A 19,455-nucleotide genomic window follows, 5' to 3' on the forward strand; every position below is an offset into this window, starting at 1 on the left:
CTCATCCCCTGGACCTGAATCCCAACCCCTCACCTCTGCTTCCAAACTCACACTCTGGAGGAAGGAGGTTCACTCCCACTGGCAAGATGAAAGCACAGGAGCGCAGGTAGAGGAGGAAGTTCTGAAAGAGCCCAAACCACAGTAACAGTGGCTGCCCCTCTGAGGAGAAGCAACGGCCCAACAGGACCAGGTGGGGGGGGGGTCACCTTTGTCTGGATGTTCCATTCTAGGGGTTCAACTCGAGCAGTGCTCACTGTCCCCATCTACCCCTCACAGCCTGTGATGAAGGCAACACTACCCCCTCAGTGGAATGGAACATTCCAACTGAAGTCAGATGGACAGACCCAGGCCAGTTACCGTTCCTAGAGGTGTGGGGGCAGGGGACTGCGGGAGGCAGGCTCCTGCCTTGGTTCCCTTGGACTTTGGTGGATTCAGGTTTGAGTTTTGGCAAGTCCAGGAAGGCAGGGACAGACTCGGGATTGTCTGCCCCCAACAAGCACTCCCTAAGCACCAAAGGCCTTGCAGCTAGGCACAGGTCCTGCCAGAGACACTGAGAAATTTGCTCTTGCTCCCTGAGTGGAACTCTCACTGGGTGCCAGGGTCACTCCTCCTGAAGCCTCAGCAGAGAGCAAGCCTCAGAGGCCTCAAGTCCTCGATCTACCTGCCTGCCTTTCTGAGCCTACTTTCACCCCAGAAGGCAGGGCAGGGTGGCTTTCCTCCTGCAGCTCACCTGAAGCCCACACAGGCAGCTGTGTCCAGGGGGGCCACCAACCCTTCCTCCCTGTGTTCCAGGGCTAGAAGCAGACAAAACTTCAAGAACTGGGAACAGGGAAAATGGATTCTCGCCAGGTGAAACGGGCGAGCCATCTTGGGGAAGCTTTGGGCAAGAGAAGAGGAAGCAAAGAGAAGGGCCTAGAGATGCTTCTTTAAAGCCAGAGGCCAGGGAAGGTGGGGGTGGGATGGGAAGGTACTCCCCACAGCGTGGCGCTTCCTTAAATCTCCCAAATGAAAGGAACCCTGACTCGGGGATGGGACTCTGCGAAGGGCAGCATGTCACCCCCTCTCCACCCCTTGGGTGAGGAACTGGGAACACCTCCGGTCCCACCCAGGAACAGGGCTGCTTCCCTCTCCGACTGGCGCTGGTCAGGCCCCGTGTGGAGCACTGAGGAAATCACCCGGAGCTCCCCGCGCGGAAGAGGTCACAGAGCCCCAGCCCAGCGTTTCCCCTTTAGGCTGGAGGGCCAGGAGATGCTACCCGACGCGGCGGAAATGAGCTCATCCCGCGCGGCCTGTGACCCACCATGTGGGGCAGGAGAAGCCCACAACGGGATGGAGACTGTGGGGTGGGCTCTCCGGCCCAGGGTCCCGCAGTTCCATGGGGCGACGGGCACCCATGACGCCCGCTCCAGGGAGCCCACCGCTCCCTGGCTCACTCACCCGCAGGTGGTCCCGTCCGGCTGGGCTTCAGGGACCGACTCTTAGGGAGGTGCCGCTCCGGGCAGGAAGCTTCCGCGAGCGGGGACTCGGCTCCGGCCACTGAGGCCGCCCGGGGCAGACAGACGGCTCCTCCCTCCCGCCAGACGGCTCCTCCCTCCCGCCGGGCGCAGCCACCGCGCCCAGGGCCCCTTTAAGGGGAGGGGCTGCGGCCCAGGGACCAACCCCGCCGGTCACGGGATTTCCCGGGCAACACCTCCTGGGCCTCGCTGAGGGCCTTCCTCCCTGCCCACCCCCACCTGGGTGGTCTCAGGCCTCCACGTGCGGCTCACCTCACCCAGGGCCAGCTTTCCGAGACTGAGAATGCCACCCCCAGCCACCTTTTCTGGCCCTTGAAGCACACACAAGGCATCTAACTCTGGCTCTTTCTCACACCCCATCCTGAAGGTACAAGCTGCCCCTACTCCCACCCCTGCTCCCTCTTCTCCGCTATCATACAAAACCCCTGCCACACAAAATCCGGCATAGACCACGGAACCAGACCCAGTAAGCAAGGTCCCCTCTGGCCTCGGGCTGTTTAGAACCTGTGCTGCGGAAGGGGGGGGGGGGGGACGGGGACACAACACGACACACAGGGGGATGGGGAGAGAGATTCCTACAGTTGCCTTTCTACCCCACTAGACAGCAGGGCCCAGCGTGGGGAGGTCAGCACCTTATCCCCATGCCCACCAAGCACTTGCTCCACAAGGGATGGAGAGAAGGAACCAGCTTAACATTTTCTAAGCAAGACAGAGTGTCTGACGGGAACACCGAAGAAAGGGTGTGGCATTCTGGAGCCAGAAGAGCATCTGGTAGGTGAGCACCCTCTTCAATGGTAAGACTGCCTCCAAAGGCTCTGTCTGGCCATTCTAGGGTACTGATCAAAGGTATATCCCTAGGGCTGCCTGGGTGGCTCAGTGGGTTAAAGCCTCTGTCTTAGGCTCAGGTCATGATCCCAGGGTCCTGGGATCAAGCCCCGCATCAGGCTTTTAGCCCCGCAGGGAGCCGGCTTCCCTTCCTCTCTCTCTGCCTGCCTCCCCGCCTACTTGTGATCTCTGTCTGTCAAATAAATAAATAAAAAATCTTTAAAAAATTGTAAAATAAAAAAGTACATCCCTAGCTTCTTATGACCATGGAGAATTTGGTTTCTTTCTTTTTTTTTTTTTAAGATTTTTCAGTTTTATTTATTTGACAGAGATCAGAAGTGGGCAGAAGCACAGGCAGAGAGAGGGAGGAGGAAGCAGGCCCCCCGCCCAGCAGAGAGCCCAACTTGGGGCTCAATCCCAGTACCCTGGGACCATGATCAGAGCCGAAGGCAGAGGCCTCAACCCACTGAGCCACCCAGGCGCCCTCCAAGAATTTGGTTTCTAAAGCAACATGTGGAACAGGAAGAAAGAGCCTTCTGGCTTGTAAAGAGATGGGCAGCTGGGCCCAGGCAGCCTGGAAAAGGACATGGTGCTGGGCAGACAAAGCCCCACACACCTGTCCTCCTCATCTGGCTCTATCCCAGCAAGTGCTCTGTGAAAAGCTACAGGCCTGGAATGCTACAGTGGGGAGGCCAGAAGACAGTTAGGGTCCCTCCTCATGGACTTCCATGACATTGGATACCACAATGCACAGCAGGAACAGGACAGCAGGGATGCACTATGTCAAGTTCCAGCACCCTGGGGCTCAGGTTCCAGCACAAGGCTGGTGAATACCCAACATGGACTGTACCTGGCAGCTCCTAGTCTGGGCCCACAGCTTTCTCTGAGCCTCAGTGAGACTTAAGAGACCCCATTCTCACCGCAGAGCTCCAAGCAAACACACCATGAAGTCTGGATAAAAAGCAGTTAAAGCACAAGAGGATAACACAGAATCCTGGCAACACTAAATTCCAGAACCAGAAAGATCCTGGAGGGTCATTCTGACTTCCCCCAAAGCTGCCACTACTTCCAGACCAGGTCTAGTCCAAGTTACACTCAGGGGAGGAAAACAAAAGCCCGGGTTTTCATTTGCTGAGCAGCCTTTGGAGCACCAATGCTCTCTCTGTAAAATGAGAAACACTGCTACTCCATGTCTACCAGAGCTCCTTTATAACCATTCTAAGCCTCTTGGACAGATTGGTATTTAGAAAACTCAAAAACCAGCCCACAGGTCTGTCCTGAGATTAGCCTTCTAGCATGACTTCCACCTCATACGTTTCAGTAAGGAAATGCCTTCTAGATTCCAGACAATAGTTAATAATGATTTCTGGGAAAAACAAAAACCCTTTGGTAAGTTTACGTTCCAATCCCGAATGAGGTCCCTTCCAACCACCCTGCTGGGACTCCCCTGTGTGAGAGTGCCACCTAGTGCCACTTCAAGACTCTGCAGGCCTCAGGCCATTTGGCCATGAGCACCTGAGGACAGGTGTCCCAGGTGAGTCAAGCCACTGGAGCTCTACAGACTGAACTTCATGCACTGCTGTGCCAGGCGATGAGTAATGGTGGGGCGAGGGTGCCAGGTGTTCTTGCTAATTCTCATTTCCTGGGGGCCAGGAAAGGCCTGCTGAGGAAGACCACTAATGGCTGGTGTCTCACAGCTGGCACAAGAAGTCATGGGCAAGTAAGCACCCTCACAAAAGTCTGGCCAAGGAGCCAGGACAAGCATGAGGTGCCCCAGGAGATCTCTTCATCTGAAAGCTTTTCCCAGCCCTGCCAAACTCCCCCCTCAAATGTGCAAATGTTTCTTAGCAGTCCCACCAGCAGCTCCTGGAAGAGGGGACCCAGAAGAGGGGTGGTCTGCAGCATGATAAAGGAAACAAAGTGATTTGTGGCAGAACAGCCTAGCAGAAAGCTCTACACAGGGCCCTGAAGATGTCTGAGTCAGCCACCCTGGACTCCTTCCAGCCCCGTAGCTCAGCTTTGTCTTGTTCCTCACCTTCTTCAAGCAGAGTCCTGGGCTCTTCCACACATGGGCTGCTCAAAGCCTCAGGAGCCAGGCGGTTCCCAAATGGTGAGTGGTACAGGTACAGAGCTGTCTCAGAGGTGGGGGAGGCAGGGAAGAGGCAAAGGCTGGAGTGAGGAAGGGGGCCTGGAGCTGGCAACACTCGGTCACAGCCTGAGCGACCTGGGGGAGAGGCTGCCACAGCCCCTCCCAGGTAGGGGCTCTGAAGCCACTGATACACCCTCCTGCCCTTGAATGAGCCCAAGATCCTCTGAGGACAGACCTGGGCTGTAAAGTAAATTGTACTTGAGTGGGCAAGGGGGATCTACTTCCCTGCCAACTTGACTGTTTGCCCACTTCAACATCCACATTTCCTCAACACCTATTAGGCAAGAAGTGTAACAGTCTAGGCACACCTCAGAGATGGTTTGGTTCCAGCCTACTGCAACAAAACAAGTATCACAATAAAGCAAGTCAAATGAATTTTATTTCCCAGTGCATATAAAAGTTCTGTTCATGCTATACTATATATTAGTATATTAAATATGCAATAGCATTATATCTAAAAAAGCAATGTACACGGGGTGCCCAGATGGCTCAGCTGTCTAAGTGTCTGCCTTGGGCTCAGGTCATGATCTGGGGGTCTTGGGATCAAGCCCCACACTGGGCTCCCTGCTCAGTGGGGAGTCTGCTTCTCCCTCTCCCTCTACCCCCGTCCCCAGCTCGAGCTCTCGCTCTCTCAAATTACTAAAATTAAAAAAAAAAAGCAATGTATGTAATTTAGAAATACTGCTAAAAAATGTTAGCTATCATCTGCGCTTTCAGCAAGTTGTAGTCACTGATCATAGATCACCATAACAAATATAATAATGAAAACGTTTGAAATATTGTGAGAATTACCAAAATATGACACAGGGACACAAACTGAGCAAATGCTGTTGGAAAAATGGCACTGACAGACTTCCTGGACACAGGATTGCCACCAACCTTCTATTTGTAAAATGAACGCAATTATCTCTGGAGTGCAATAAAGCAAAACACAATAAAATAGGCGTGCCCAGATGTACTGACTCTACTCCCTTGCCGGCATGGGACAAAGTATTTACACATACATCCTTCTCATTTAACAACCTTATGAGGAAGTTAATAGCAACCTGTTTACAGAAGATAAGAATAAAGCTATAGTGACTACATAAAGTTGTAAAAAGTGCAGATCATGCTCAATACTGTCCAGGGTCACAGCCAATGGGGCTCCGGGCGGATGGGCAGGAGCAAGGACACAGGGCAATGTGTGGGCACAGGCTGCTCTGTCCTCATTCCTTTTCACAAACTGGAATGCTGTACCATACATTTTTTAAGGTTCTGAACTAAGGCTGGAAATCAGAAAGAAGTGCTAACACAGGAAGTGAGCGTGGATGCGGCTCCAGCTGCTTCTGACTGCGGCCTATTGTCTATGTTGCTGGTCCCTGTACGCCTCAACCTTGCCACAAGCCCCCATGGCCAGGCCAAAACTGAACAACAAAACCAAGTTGTTGTTATGCTCAGATGCTGAAGTATTTAAATACTTTTTAAATATTTAAATACTTTTGAAGTATTTAAATACTTAATACTTAATATTTAAATACTTAAATACTGAAGTATTTAAAGTTGAAGTTTCACAATGACTGCAATGTACTTTCAAGTGGTTCAGAGAAAAATGAAATATATCTGTGTGTGTATGTGTGTATATATATATTTAGAGAGAGAGAGATAAAGCAGATATGATAAAACATTAACTGTTCAATCAAGAGGTGCCTGGGTGGCTCAGTGGATTGGGCCGCTGCCTTCGGCTCAGGTCATGATCTCAGGGTCCTGGGATCGAGTCCCGCGTCGGGCTCTCTGCTCCGCAGGGAGCCTGCTTCCTCCTCTCTCTCTGCCTGCCTCTCTGCCTACTTGTGATCTCTCTCTCTGTCAAATAAATAAATAAAATCTTTAAAAAAAAAAAAAAAAAAAAAAAAGAGGTGTGTATGTGGGTATAAGTCTATTCTCTCAACTTTTCTACTCTGTTCAAAAATGTTCACATGTAAGAGTTGGAATAGTTTGCTTTAAACCACAGAAAATTCTGGGACGCCTGGGTGGCTCAGTTTGTTAAGCAGCTGCCTTCCGCTCAGGTTGTGATCCCAGGGTCCTGGGATCAAGTCCCACATCTGGCTCCTGGCTCAGCAGAGAGCTTGCTTCTCCCTCCCACTCTGCCTGCTGCTCTTCCTGCTTGTACTCTCCCTCTTTGTTAAATGAATAAATAAAACCTTAAAAAAAAATTCTTTAAAAAAAAAAAAAAAAAGGTGGGGGGTGCCTGGGTGGCTCAGTGGGTTAAAGCCTCTGCCTTCAGCTCAGGTCATGATGCCAGGGTCCTGGGATAGAGCCCGGAGTTGGGCTCTCTGCTCAGCAGGGAGCCTGCTTCCTCCTCTCTCTCTGCCTGCTTCTCTGCCTACTTGTGATCTCTGTCTGTCAAATAAATAAATAAAATCTTTAAAAATAAATAAATAAACCACAGAAAATTCTCTAAATTCTGTTACTGGGGAGAAAAACCCAAGACAACATTCCACCTGCAGGGCTGCTGCTGCTCTTCGGTGAGGCAGAACAGCCAGGCCTACCCTCAGCACCCACTGCTGCCACTTCACACGGAGGGGCTCAGGACAGGACCACTTATTCGCTGTCCACACAGCCCGGGTATATTCACACTCCCAATGTCGGGTTCCAGGCTGGAGACAGCCCTTCGCACCTGATAGGAGATGTCAGGTGCCAATCACATAGGCCCAGCCCTCTCTGCGGAGTCACGTCAGAGGCCGGCAGGAAGAGGCACAGGAGGACTGCTTCCTCCCTAAAGAGCCCACCATGTTCACCAGGCCAGTTTTCCCACCACATGGATTTCTGTCCTCAGGTCCAGTGGTCAAGAAAGAAAGGGCAGCTTGGAAACCCTGGAGACTGAGGGGAGTCTGTCACTGGATGTCATCCTGCATGAAGCTCAAATCACCTAGGTGTTCACAGGCAACCCTGGAGTCAGCAGACTGCAGAGCGATGTGCACGACCAACTTCCACCCCTCCTTGTTAAGAAGTGCCCATGAAGGTTTTGGTTCCCTTATTGACAACAAGGACAAAAGGACAACGAGGACACAGAAACAGAGTATCTGGAATCACAAATGCCACACAAACTCAGAACATGTGACAGCTTCAGGCACACCTGGTTGCCTTCTATCCCCTGTGCTGTTCACTCAAAGCCAGCTCTCTGCAGAGACCCGTATCAATCACCCTCCTTTCTAAGGCCAAACACCAAGGCCTAGGCAGCCTAACTGAAGAGGCACTGTGACCACAAACCCAAAGCTTTTCCATCATCGTGGATTTCTGAAAAGAAGCTCCTGGAAGCAGCCATACTACCAGTGCCCTGACTGCCTTGGCTCCTGCTCTAAGGGCAGGGCATCTTCATGGCTTGACAAGGCTGGGAGCCCTGTTTTTGGAAGAGCATGGATTCCCTGCTCCATCCCATTCAATGTAAATGTTAAAATTACAATTACTCTGAGCCAGTATAAACAGAACAAACGTGAAAAATACTGAAGTCAACTCACATTTAAAGAAAAGCAAGTTACAACTTGAATTAACATACCAGAGTCTAGCTGTTCCCTATTTTTCCCACAGCTCTATGTGAAGAGCTACTCCAACCCTCCATCTGCTCAAGTCGGAAATCCTGAATCCCTTCCCACCTCCCTGCATCCAAATCCTTCATTGCATCCTGTCCACTCTCCCCTCAAAACACACCCAGAATCAAGCCCTTCCCCCACCCCAAGCTCCCACTCTGACCCAAGTAACCCCCGTTTGCACTTTCTCTCTCTCCCTCTAAAATAAAATGAAATAAAATAAAATAGGAGATAGATGTCCACAAGGGTGCCATGACCATCCAATGGGAAAAGGACAGGCTTTCCAATTAATGGTGCAGGGAAAGCTGATAACCACATTCAAAAGAATAAGGGTGGATACTTACCTTACGCCATTAAAAAAGAAACCCTTAACTAGGGGCCACTGGGTGGCTCAGTTGGTTAAGCATCTGCCTTTGGCTCAGGTCATGATCCCGGGGTCCTAGGATCAAGCCCCACAAATGTATCAAAAACCTAAACATAAGACCTAAAACTTTTAAAATATTTTGCTTATTTATTTGACAGAAAGAGATACAGTGAGAGAGGGAACACAAGCAGGGGGAGTGGGAGAGGGAGAAGCAGGCTTCCTATCAAACAGGAAGCCCGATGCAGGGCTTGATCCCAGGACCCCGAGATCATGACCTGAGCCGAAGGCAGACGCTTAACAACTGAGCCACCCAGGTGCCCCAGGACCTAAAATTTTTCTTTTTTTAAAGATTTTATTTATTTGACAGAAAGAGACACGGTAAGAGAGGGAACACAAGCAGGGGGAGTGGGAGAGCGAAAAGCAGGCTTCCTGCCAAGCAGGGAGCCCAATGTGGGGGTTTGATCCCAGGACCCTGGGATCATGACCTAAGCCGAAGGCAGACACCTAATGACTGAGCCACCTAGGCGCCCTAAAATTTTTCTTTAAAAAAAAAAAAGGACCTAAAAATTCCTTAGAAGAAAACAGGAAAAAATCTTCACAATATTGGATTCAGCAATGACTTCTGGGATAGGACACCAAAAACAAAGGCAATAAATGTAAAAACAAGTAAACTAGACTTTATCAAAATTAAAAACTTTTGTATATCAAAACATACTATTAAGAGAGTGAAAGTACCATTTATGGGAAAAAATATCTGCAAACACATATAACTGGTAAGGGTCTAACATCCAGAATATACAAAGAACTCCTACAACTCAACAAGAAAAAACCAACCACCCAATGTAAAAATGAGCAAAGGAGTTCAAGAAACAAACATTTCTTCAAAGCAGCTATATAAATAGCCAATAAGCACGTGAAAAAGATGCACAACATCATTACTCATTAGAGAATGCAAATCAAAACTGCACTGAGATGTCACCTTACAGCCACTAAAATAGCTACCATCAAAGTGAGTAATAAGTGTTGGCAGGGATATGGAGAAACTGGAATCCTCTGCACTGCTAGTGGAAATGTAAAATGGCACGGCCGTTGTGGGAAAGTCCAGCAATCCTTCTAAAAGTTAAACACTTATGACCACGTGATCCAGTGATTCTACTCCTAGGTACACACCCAAAAGAGCTGAGAGCAATGACTCCAGCGCGTTCTTGTACACACAGTATTCACAGTGGCACTATTCACAATAGCCAACAACCCAGTAGAAACAAGCCAATATCTATCAACAGATGACTGGATAAATGAAATGTGGTATATATCCATACAATGGAATATTACTCAACCTTAAAAAGAAGTGAAACTCCAATAGATGCTACAACACGTATACCTCTTGAAAAATATAGGGCAGGGGCGCCTGGGTGGCTCAGTGGGTTAAGGCCTCTGCCTTCGGCTCGGGTCGTGATCCCAGTGTCCTGGGATGAGCCCCGCGTCGGGCTCTCTGTTCAGTGGGAAGCCTACTTCCCTTCCTCTCTCTCTGCCTGCCTCTCTGCCTACTTGTGATCTCAGTCTGTCAAATAAATAAATAAAATCTTAAAAAAAAAAGAAAAGAAAAATATAGGGCAAATGTTGTCTGATTCCACTTATATGAAGTACCTAGAATAGGCAAATGCACAGAGACAGAAATGGTGGTGACTAAGGGCAGCAGAAGCTGGGGGCAGGAGGAAAAAACAGTATTGTTTAATGAGTACAAAGTTTCTGTTTGGAACAATGAAAATGTTCTAGAAATAGACAGTGGTAATGGAATGTACTATGAATGTACTTACCACCACTGAATTGTGTACACTTAGAAGTGGTTAAAATTGTGAATTTTAACCACCCAAATTCATATGTCGAAGCCCTAATCCTTAAAGCAAAGGCATCTGGAGATGAGGCCTCTGGGAGATAATGAGGTCATGAGGAGAGTTTATCAAAGAGTGAAAAAAGAGAATAAAGAGACCAAGATTGTGGGTAAGTACACAACACCAAAATATTCTGGGAGGAGAGGAAGAGAGTTGCTGTTAGAACAAAGAGCAAAAGAAGAGAAGCACTTAGAGAAGGTGAGGAGAAGGGAAAGATGCAGGAGGGGTTTGGGGAGAGCACACCGACGAACACAGAAGCGAGGCGAGAAAGGGTGTCTCCACATCCCTCTCCTCATTCCTCTCCTCGTCCCTCTCCTTGAGCTGCACTCCCCAGAGATTATGGATCAAGAGTTTCATGTTAATGTGACCTGTGACCTCTCCTTTCCTCCCAAACACTTCTCTCAGCCAGTGAGGAAAGTGAAATCACTGGTTAATACCTGTAAAGGACATGCTGGACGGCTGCAGCATACAGAAGGGGGCTTTGGCTGAACTCAAAGCACAAGGGCAAAAGGGCAGCCAGTGCCTTACCACTGTAACAAAGGGGTAGAAGAATCTTTTTTTTTTTTTAAGCTTTTTTTTTTTTTAAATATTTTATTTATTTGACAGAGAGAAATCACAACTAGGCAGAGAGACAGGCAGAGAGAGAGGAGGAAGCAGGCTCCCTGCGGAGCAGAGAGCCTGATGTGGGGCTCGATCCCAGGACCCTGGGATCATGACCCGAGCCGAAGGCAGAGGCTTTAACCCACTGAGCCACCCAGGCGCCCCAAAGGGGTAGAAGAATCTTAAATGGTGATGACAGCTTCTATAAGCAGTCATTCTTGATATACAGCTGTACTATTATGGTTTGTAAAAAATATGTATTTGGTTATTCATTTGAGCAGAACACATTTCTCATAAATAATTGGTCACTGTTCCTGGCTCTCTGCTCCCAAAACCCTTGGAATTTCCTGAGTGACAAGAACAATGCAAGCATCTTTTGTTATACTGTCTGGTCTTTGGTCTTCAGCTCCTAAAATCATTTGACAGCCATAAAGCTGAAATGGGTGTTCCGTTAATCATAACAACTCTCTCTCCATCACTACTGGATTTATGTTAATGAGTTGACTTCTCGAAATCCTGTAAGGATAGGGAACAGATCACAAAAGAGAGGGGGAACTTTCAGACCCACCCCTTGACCTCGGGGGAGGGGAGAGGGACTAGAGGCTGAATTAATCACCACTGACCAGTGGCTTAATTAATCATTCATGCCTATGTAATGAAACCTCCATAAAAACCAAAAAAGGGGTTCGAAGTGCTTCCAGGCTGGGAAACCAGAAGGCTTTTATGTGCCACTGTAGAGAGCCCCATACTCCATGAGAACAGAAGTTCCTTCTTTCAGGACCTCACCCTAGGTATCTCTATCTGGCCGTTGATCGGTATCCTTCAATATCCTTTGTAATAAACTGGTAATCTAGCAAGTAAAATGTTTCTCTGAGCCCTGTGAGCTGCTCTAGCAAATTAGCTGAACCTAAGAAAAAGTTTATGGAGATCTGCGATTTATAGCCATTCAATCAGAAGCACCTGGACTTGCAACTGGCATCTGAAGAGAGTTAGGAAGGCAGTCTTACAGGACTGAGTTCTTAACCAGTAACTCAAGGGGTGGTGGGGGTGGAACCTCCAACCTATAGCTAGTCAGTCAGAAGCACAAGTAACAACATCTGAAGCACAAGTAACAGCATCTGGGGCGGGGGGGGGGACAGTCTTGAGGGACTTGAGCCCTTAATCTGTAAAATAGGATGCGATCTCTGGGCAGACAGCATCAGAACGGAGCTGAACTGTAGGACACCCAGTTGGTGTCAAGGGCCCTGCTTATTGGTGTAGTGAAACACAACCTCCCCGACCCTGCAAGCACACACACTGGAACTGGTTCTAAAACCTTTAAGGATAAGACAGACCCCTCCAAGTGCCCCTGCTGAAATGAATTCTGCTTGTTTGTAATGGAACCCAAATGACTACATCAATAAAGAGCCAGGTTCTCGAAGGTGGAGAACCAGAAAGGAGGGAGCTATGCAGAGAACTCCGTAAGAGATGCCTGGGTGGCTTATTTGGTTAAGCATCTGCCTTTGGTCATGATCTCAGGGTCCTGGGATAGAGGCCTGCGTTCTCCCTTTTCTGCTCCCCCTGCTTGTATGTGTTCTCTCGCTCTCTGACAAATAAATTTTTTTTAAAAATCTATGAATAAATAAGTATATCCCATTTATTAAAATCTCTTAAAAGAAAAATCTAATTCATAGTGACAGAAAGCAGATCAGTGATTGCCTTGGAGCCATGGGTGGATACTGATGACAAAGGGGCACATGTTCCCTATCTTGAGTGTGGTACTGATTACACAGGTATATATATTTACCAAAAAAACCCCAATGAAATGATACACAGATGAATGGAACAGAAAAGAATCCAGAAATAAACCCACACTTACACAATCTGTAATAAAGGAGGTGAGAATAGACAATGGAGAAAATGCCAACTCTTTAAATAGTTCTGGGAAAACTCAACAGCCACATGAAAAAGAATGAAATTGGTCCACTTTATTACACCATATACAAAAATAAACTCAAAGTGAATTAAAGTCCTAAAAGTAAAACCTGAAACCATAAAACTCCTAAAAGAAAGCACAGGCATAAACTCTAAGATGTTGATCTTGGCAATATTCTTTTGAATCTGTCTCCTCAGGCCAGGGCAACAAAAGCAAAATTAAACAACTGGGACTACATCAAACTAAAAAGTTTTTGCACAGCAAAGGAAAACCATCAACAAAAAGGAAAAGGCAACCTACTGAATGGGAGAAGACAGTTGAAAATGATACATCTGGTAAGGGGTTAATACCCAAAATACATAAAGAATTTCTACAACTTGACACCAAAAGAAGTCAGTCCATTAAAAAATGGGCAGAGCGATGCCTGGGTGGCTCAGTTGGTTGAGCCGCTGCCTTCGGCTCGGGTAGTGATCCCAGGGTCCTGGGATCGAGTTCTGCATCGGGCTCCTTGCTCAATAGAGAGCCTGCTTCTCTCGCTGCCTCTGCCTGCCTCTCTGCCTGCTTGTGTGTACTCTCTCTCTCTCTGGTAAATAAATAAAATCTTTTAAAAAATTAAAAATTTAAAAAATTTTTAAAATTAAAAATGGGCAGAAATTAACATCATTAATCATCAGGGACATGAAAATCAAAACCACAACTCATTATAACCTCACACCTCTCAGAATGGCTAATATCAAAAAAACAAAATATAATGAGTGTTGGCAAGGATGTGGAAAAAAGGGAACCCTCATGCACTATTGGTAGAAATGTAAATTGTTGCAGTCACTGTGGAAAACAGTCTGAGAATTCCTCAAAAAATTAAAACTAGAACTGCCATACAACCCAGCAATTCCACTCCTGGGTATTTATCTGAAGAAAATGAAAATACTAATTCAAAAAGATACATGTACCCCTATATTCACTGCAGCAGTATTTACAATAGCCAAAATATGGAAGCCACCTAAGTGTCCACAGATAAATGAATGGATAAAGAAAATGTAGCATATATACACAGTGGAATATTATTCAGCCACAAAAAAGAATGAAATCTTGCCATTTGTGACAACACAGATGTACATGCAAGGTACTATGATAAGTGAAATAAAGACAAATACTGTATGATTTCACTTATATGTAGAATGTAAAAATCAAAAAAAAGCAAAACAGAAAAAGACTGGGACACCTGGATGGCTCAGTTGGTCGAGTGTCTGACTTCCAGTCAGGTCATGAATGAACTCGAGGTCCTGGGATCCAGCCCCAAGCCAGGCTACCTGCTCAGCAGGGAGTCTGCTTCTCCCTCTGCCCCTCCCTCTACTCTGTCTCTCTCTCTCTCTCCCCCTCTCCCTCTCTCTCTCAAATAAAAATCTTTAAAAGAAATCTTTTAAATAAAAAAATAAAATAAAAAAGCAACAATGAACTATATGCTTAAAAAGGGCATGTTTTACTATATGGAAATAATAACTCAGTATTAGTTAACCTAAAAAATTAAATCATCAGGGTGCCTGGGTGGCTGGCTCAGTTGGTTAAGCATCTGCCTTCCACTCGGGTCAAGATCCCAGGGTCCTCCCTGCTTAGTGGAGAGCCTACTTCTCCCCCACCCACTCCCCCTGTTTATGCTCCCTCTATGTCAAAAATATTTTTTAAAAATTAAATCATCATAGCAACATTATTTACAATGGCCAAGACATGGAAATAACCTAAGTGTCCAACGGATAAAACACACACACAATGTATATGTGTACATACATACAATAGAATATATTATTCAGCCAGAAAAAAATGAGGAAATCCTATACTTGCAACAACATGGATGAATCCTGCAAGCATTATGCTAAGTGAATTAAGTCAGAAAAAGAAAGACAAATACTGCATGATTTCATTTATATGTGGAATCTAAAAAAACAAATAAAAGGTAAAAAAAGAAAGAAAGAAAGAAAGAAAAAACCAAACTTGGAGGAAAAGAAATCGGACTCCAGGGAGTGGAAGGACACAGGGAATTGGAAGAAGGTCAAAAGTTACAAACTTGCAGTTACAAGACAAGTAGGTACTAGTGATGGAACGTACAACCTGATGCCTATAGCCAACACTGCTGTCTATCACAGAGAAAAGTACAGCGAGGTAATCCTAAGAGTTTGGGAAAAGTTTTTTCTTTTTTTCCTTTCTTCTTTTTTTAAAATTATATCTAGAGAGATGATGGATGTTAGCTAAATCTATTCCACAATCATTTCGCAATGTATGTAAATCAAACCATCATGCTATATACTTTAAACTTATATAGCGATGCATGTCAAAATTAAATCACCTTTGAATAGCCAAAAAATATGTAAGCATTCTGTAAAGATACACTAATGTTAAAAATGCTTGCCTGCTTCTGAAGAGTGGAGATGAAATTAGTAGAAGGGGCAGAGAGTGGAAGACATCTTTATATGTAACCCTTCATTAGTATTAGAATTTATACATGATTGTGTTTTATTTAAAAAATTTAAAACTATCTCATTTAAAATAAAAATTAACAATACATATTCCTAAATACCCCAAACCCCAAAAGGGCCAAATACCCCAAAATGTGAACTGTGGTTTCCTGTGCGTTGTACAATCCTGGGTCATCACTGTTTCGTTTTCACATTTTATAACGCTTTCTAATTTTAAAAAAAGTGAGCTATTTCCCCGTTGGGGAAAGTGATGCCATATATACATAAAGAAAGAACGGAGCTGCTGGAACCTGGATGCTTCTGAACACTCTCAACAGGCTACTCACTTTGCTGCTAGTTACAGAGTTTCCTTCATTCCATCAAGCAAACACACAGGCTTCATTTCTACTCAGCCAACTGCATGAGCTTTTTTTTGCGTACATGACTCTTAGAGCAAGCAAAGATTTTCTTAGACCTATAAAAACAGAACCTAATGGGTGCCTGGGTGGTTCAGTTGGTTAAGCACCTGCCTTTGGCTCAAGTCATGATCCCTGGGTCCTGGGATCAAGTCCCACATCAGAATCCCTGCTCAGCGGGGAACCTGCTTCTCTCTCTACCCTTCCCTTATGCTCATGATCTCACTCTCAAACAAATAAAATCTTTTTTAAAAATGAAGGAAGGGGGTGACTGGGTAGGTTAGTCCTTAAGCGTCTGCCTTCAGCTCAGGTCATGATCCCAGGGTCCTGGGATTGAGTCCCATGTCAGGTCTCTGCTCACTGGAAAGCCTGCTTCTCCTTCTCCCACTCCCCCTGCTTGTGTTCCCTCTCTTGCAGTGTCTCTCTCTGTCAAATAAATAAATAAAGTCTTTAAAAAAAAAAAAAAAGAAAGAATGAACCCAGGAAGATGAAACAGCCTGTCAAGGTGCTGCAGCTGAGCTCAAGTCTTCAACTGTGTCTGACACCTGCCTCCTTGCTGCCCCTCTGCAAGAGCTGTGCCCTCACCCCTGAGCGGAGTTTGCAGTGAATGAGGCAGCACAGAGTTTGGAGTTATGGTCTCTTCTATACTGTTGGAAAGGGAAGTGAAGCGAGAAGGGAGGACAAGGGAGGGAGGAAGGAAGGAAGGGAGGCAGGAAGGATAGACAGACTTAAATTGAAATAAAGGAAAGATATGGGGTGGGGGGAAGGAAAGATATGGGTATAAATCCTTAAAGAGTCCCAGGGGCTCATCTTGGCATAAGTACCAGTCAGTCCTCTTTCAAGCTCGAGAGATGCCACACATGACCCAGGGATATGAAGAGATTATACTCCAGCAAAATTAGCAGCAGCAGTTTTCATCTGCCACTCAAAAACAGAGCCCTGAAGGGAACCTTACAGCTCATCTGCCCATGATTCCTAAATCTGGCTTATCATCAGAATCACAGAAGGGACTCTTTAAAAACAAAGATCTTGAGCTTGCCCAAACTTTCTAAATCTCCAGGAGTGAGATCAAAGAATCTGTAGTTTTTAAAGCTCCCTAACAATTCTGATGAACGACCAGATTAGGGTACTCTCATTTTTCATGAGATGACAGTGATTAGGTGGGGCAGGGGCAGGACTAGGATCCAGTTTGCAACTGCAGTCAGCACTCTCCCTTCTCACGACCTGCTGCCTCTCCTGAAATCCTATAATGTCTAGTCAGAGTCCAGACCATTTCCCCTTCATGAAGTGAAATGCTGGCATCCTGCCTGTAAACCCAACAGTCCTGTGGCCATTTTACTCCACCAGAAGTACAGTATCTAACTGAAACCCAGCTCTTAACCAACAGGGGCTTCAGATCGCACGCTCCACGGGGCCACTCGGATCCAGTGTTCTGTTATTGTCCAGGCCCTAGAACTTAAAAGCCAATCAACCCTGTCCTCCCTACAAATGGTTGTCTTTCAGGTATTGGCTCCTACATGGCAGTAATACTAATTATGCAAATGGTGAATGTTAAAAAAATACTACTGACATTAGTCTTTATGATTTTGGAAGCCACAGATTTCTTCCAAATGTAGATTCTCTTGGAAGACCTTTGAAATGGGTGGGAATTTGCTGAGCAAGCATGCAAGCTTGTCACAGCGTGACTCAGCTTGCAAACACGTGGGGTCAGAGAGAAGCTACCTTGGGTCTAACACTTGAGCGGCGTCATATGATCACAGTCTAACAAGTAGCTTATTAGCATAAAGGAAAAGGTATATTTACAGAGGAAACCACCAATGTCATGGGAAATAGAGTACAGCAAATTTTAAAAGTGTGACTCACATTCTACACAATTATCCTTTGCCAAAAGGATTTTGTCATATACTACCAGAAGACAAAAAACCTTTTTTCTTTTTTTGGTCTGAGATAGGCTACTATAAAGTCCAAGATGTACAAACAGGCCAAAAAAAGGGTAGATATACATGGGCAAGCAAAAACGTACCTCTTGGGGTTAACACCCACATCTGGATCTGTAGGGCCGGCTGACTAAGTCACAATTTTTGTTTTGTTTTGTTTTGTTTTCCTAAGTCACAGTTTTTACAGGACTGTTGGAAATCAGAGGACATCTTTACACTGCATTCTACTGGAGGAAGAGGGTCTAAACCAAAATTCAAAATAGGATTGTGGGAGGAAGCCTGTAATGTAGCATGTAATGCCAATGCCAACAAATATTCCTAGATAAACTCTGCTAGAGCTAGAAGGAATCTCAGAGGGGTTCCAATCCAGCCCGCCTTATAGTTGTTTATACTACTTATAGCATAGTCACACAGAGGACCGGACGGCAAGTGACATGTTCACACAGCTATTAAGGGACATGGTTGGGACTCGCCTTCAGAACCCACATGCCCTGGCCACTGGATTCAAACGAGCTGAATTACCAATATAGAGAGGTTCATGAAGAAACCCAAATGCATCACTCCAAATGCCATAAAGTCTCTACCTTCGCTCCCCCCACTTTTGCCCAGGCTATGAGATCTACTGATGTTTCAGATTTTTCATTTATTACACCATGGCTGAAAAGAAGGCATTTTTAAATTTATACCTTAACGTTCAATTTCAACATTTACTGAATGTCTGCTCTGAGTTAGGTATCATCCTGGGCCACCAGAGCACAAGTGAATAAGAGAGTTCATTGTACGTCACGCATGGCTCAACAACATCAAAGCCTGCCCTGTTGTGGGGGAAGCATTTCAAGCAGTAACAATAAAGGAATTTGATTATTTCAGTCTGGTTCCTGGTAAGAAATTATCCACATCACAAAAGCCCCACCGTTTCAGCTTATCCTCAGAGAGAGCAGGGCATAAACGACTAGGATGTCAGCCCCCACACAAGGCGTGAACTCTGAGGATTGCAACTGCAGGTAATTGCTACTCAGAGCCCTTAGGGAGACGAGGGGTAGGTGTGGACGCAGAAAAGAAGCCCAACATGACCCAAAAGGCATAACATCTGTGTCTGGCCAAAAGCCCACTGGAGACATGAGCTCCAAAGAAGCACAGTTCATTTTTTCAAACATTTCAACTTTGAGGCAATTTAAAAAGTGACAGACAGTTGTGCTAAATGAGAACTCAAGGTGGTTCCACCTTTATTCCTACCTCCCAGTGACCAGCAAGTTTGGGTGGAATCTCCAACCCCAGCTTCTCCAGCTCTCGCTCCCTGTATTTCTCATATTGCCGGTAACCCGCATACCCACCGCCTGTCACCAAAAGAATGGGCAGGGGACGCAGCAGAAACAAGGTACGAGCAGGGGCAGTGTGGACTCTTCTGGCATCTGTAGTAAAAAAAACAGGAAAATTTTGAGACTGGGAGAAGGGACAAGGATGAGTCATGCAAACGGCACTAAAATGAGGTCCAGGAAACACCAGTGCATCTTTGATAGGAGGTATGACCTTGAGTCACTATTAAGACCCTTCTGGGGCCACCTGGGTGGCTCAGTTAGTTGGGCAGCTGCCTTTGACTCAGGTCATGATCCCAGGGTCCTGGGATTGAGCCCCACATCTCTGCTCAGTGGGAAGCCTGCTTCCCCCCTCTCCTTCTGCCCCTCCTCCAGCTTGTGCTCTCTCTCGCTCACTCTGTTTCTCCAATAAGTAAAATAAATTGGAAAAAAAAAAGAATAAAAAAAAAGACCTTCTGTCTCCAAATTCTACCAGTAAGTAAGGGACAAACATCTTTGTGCGCGAGCGTGTGTG

General features: G+C 46.2%; 1 protein-coding gene across 8 annotated transcripts in view; it reads right to left on the reverse strand.

The window, feature by feature from the left end:
- PISD (phosphatidylserine decarboxylase) overlaps positions 1-19,455 on the reverse strand; it is a 45,147-nt gene that overhangs the window by 11,223 nt on the left and 14,469 nt on the right. For 3 of the 8 annotated variants that reach the window (XM_046024158.1, XM_046024157.1, XM_046024151.1), the window contains exons 1-2: positions 1,438-1,546; positions 52-121 (exon numbers count right to left, since the gene is read on the reverse strand). Coding sequence is in view for 2 of the 8 variants with exons in the window: in XM_046024155.1 (XP_045880111.1) it covers positions 18,862-19,037 (176 nt within the window). In the remaining 6 variants the exon portion in view is untranslated. Of the gene's footprint in view, positions 1-51; positions 122-1,437; positions 1,564-18,861; positions 19,038-19,455 lie in introns of those variants that run through there. The other 5 variants (XM_046024155.1, XM_046024156.1, XM_046024153.1 and 2 more) reach the window with 4 other exon arrangements.

Source organism: Meles meles, chromosome 12 (assembly GCF_922984935.1).
Source record: "Meles meles chromosome 12, mMelMel3.1 paternal haplotype, whole genome shotgun sequence".
Taxonomy (NCBI): domain Eukaryota; kingdom Metazoa; phylum Chordata; class Mammalia; order Carnivora; family Mustelidae; genus Meles; species Meles meles.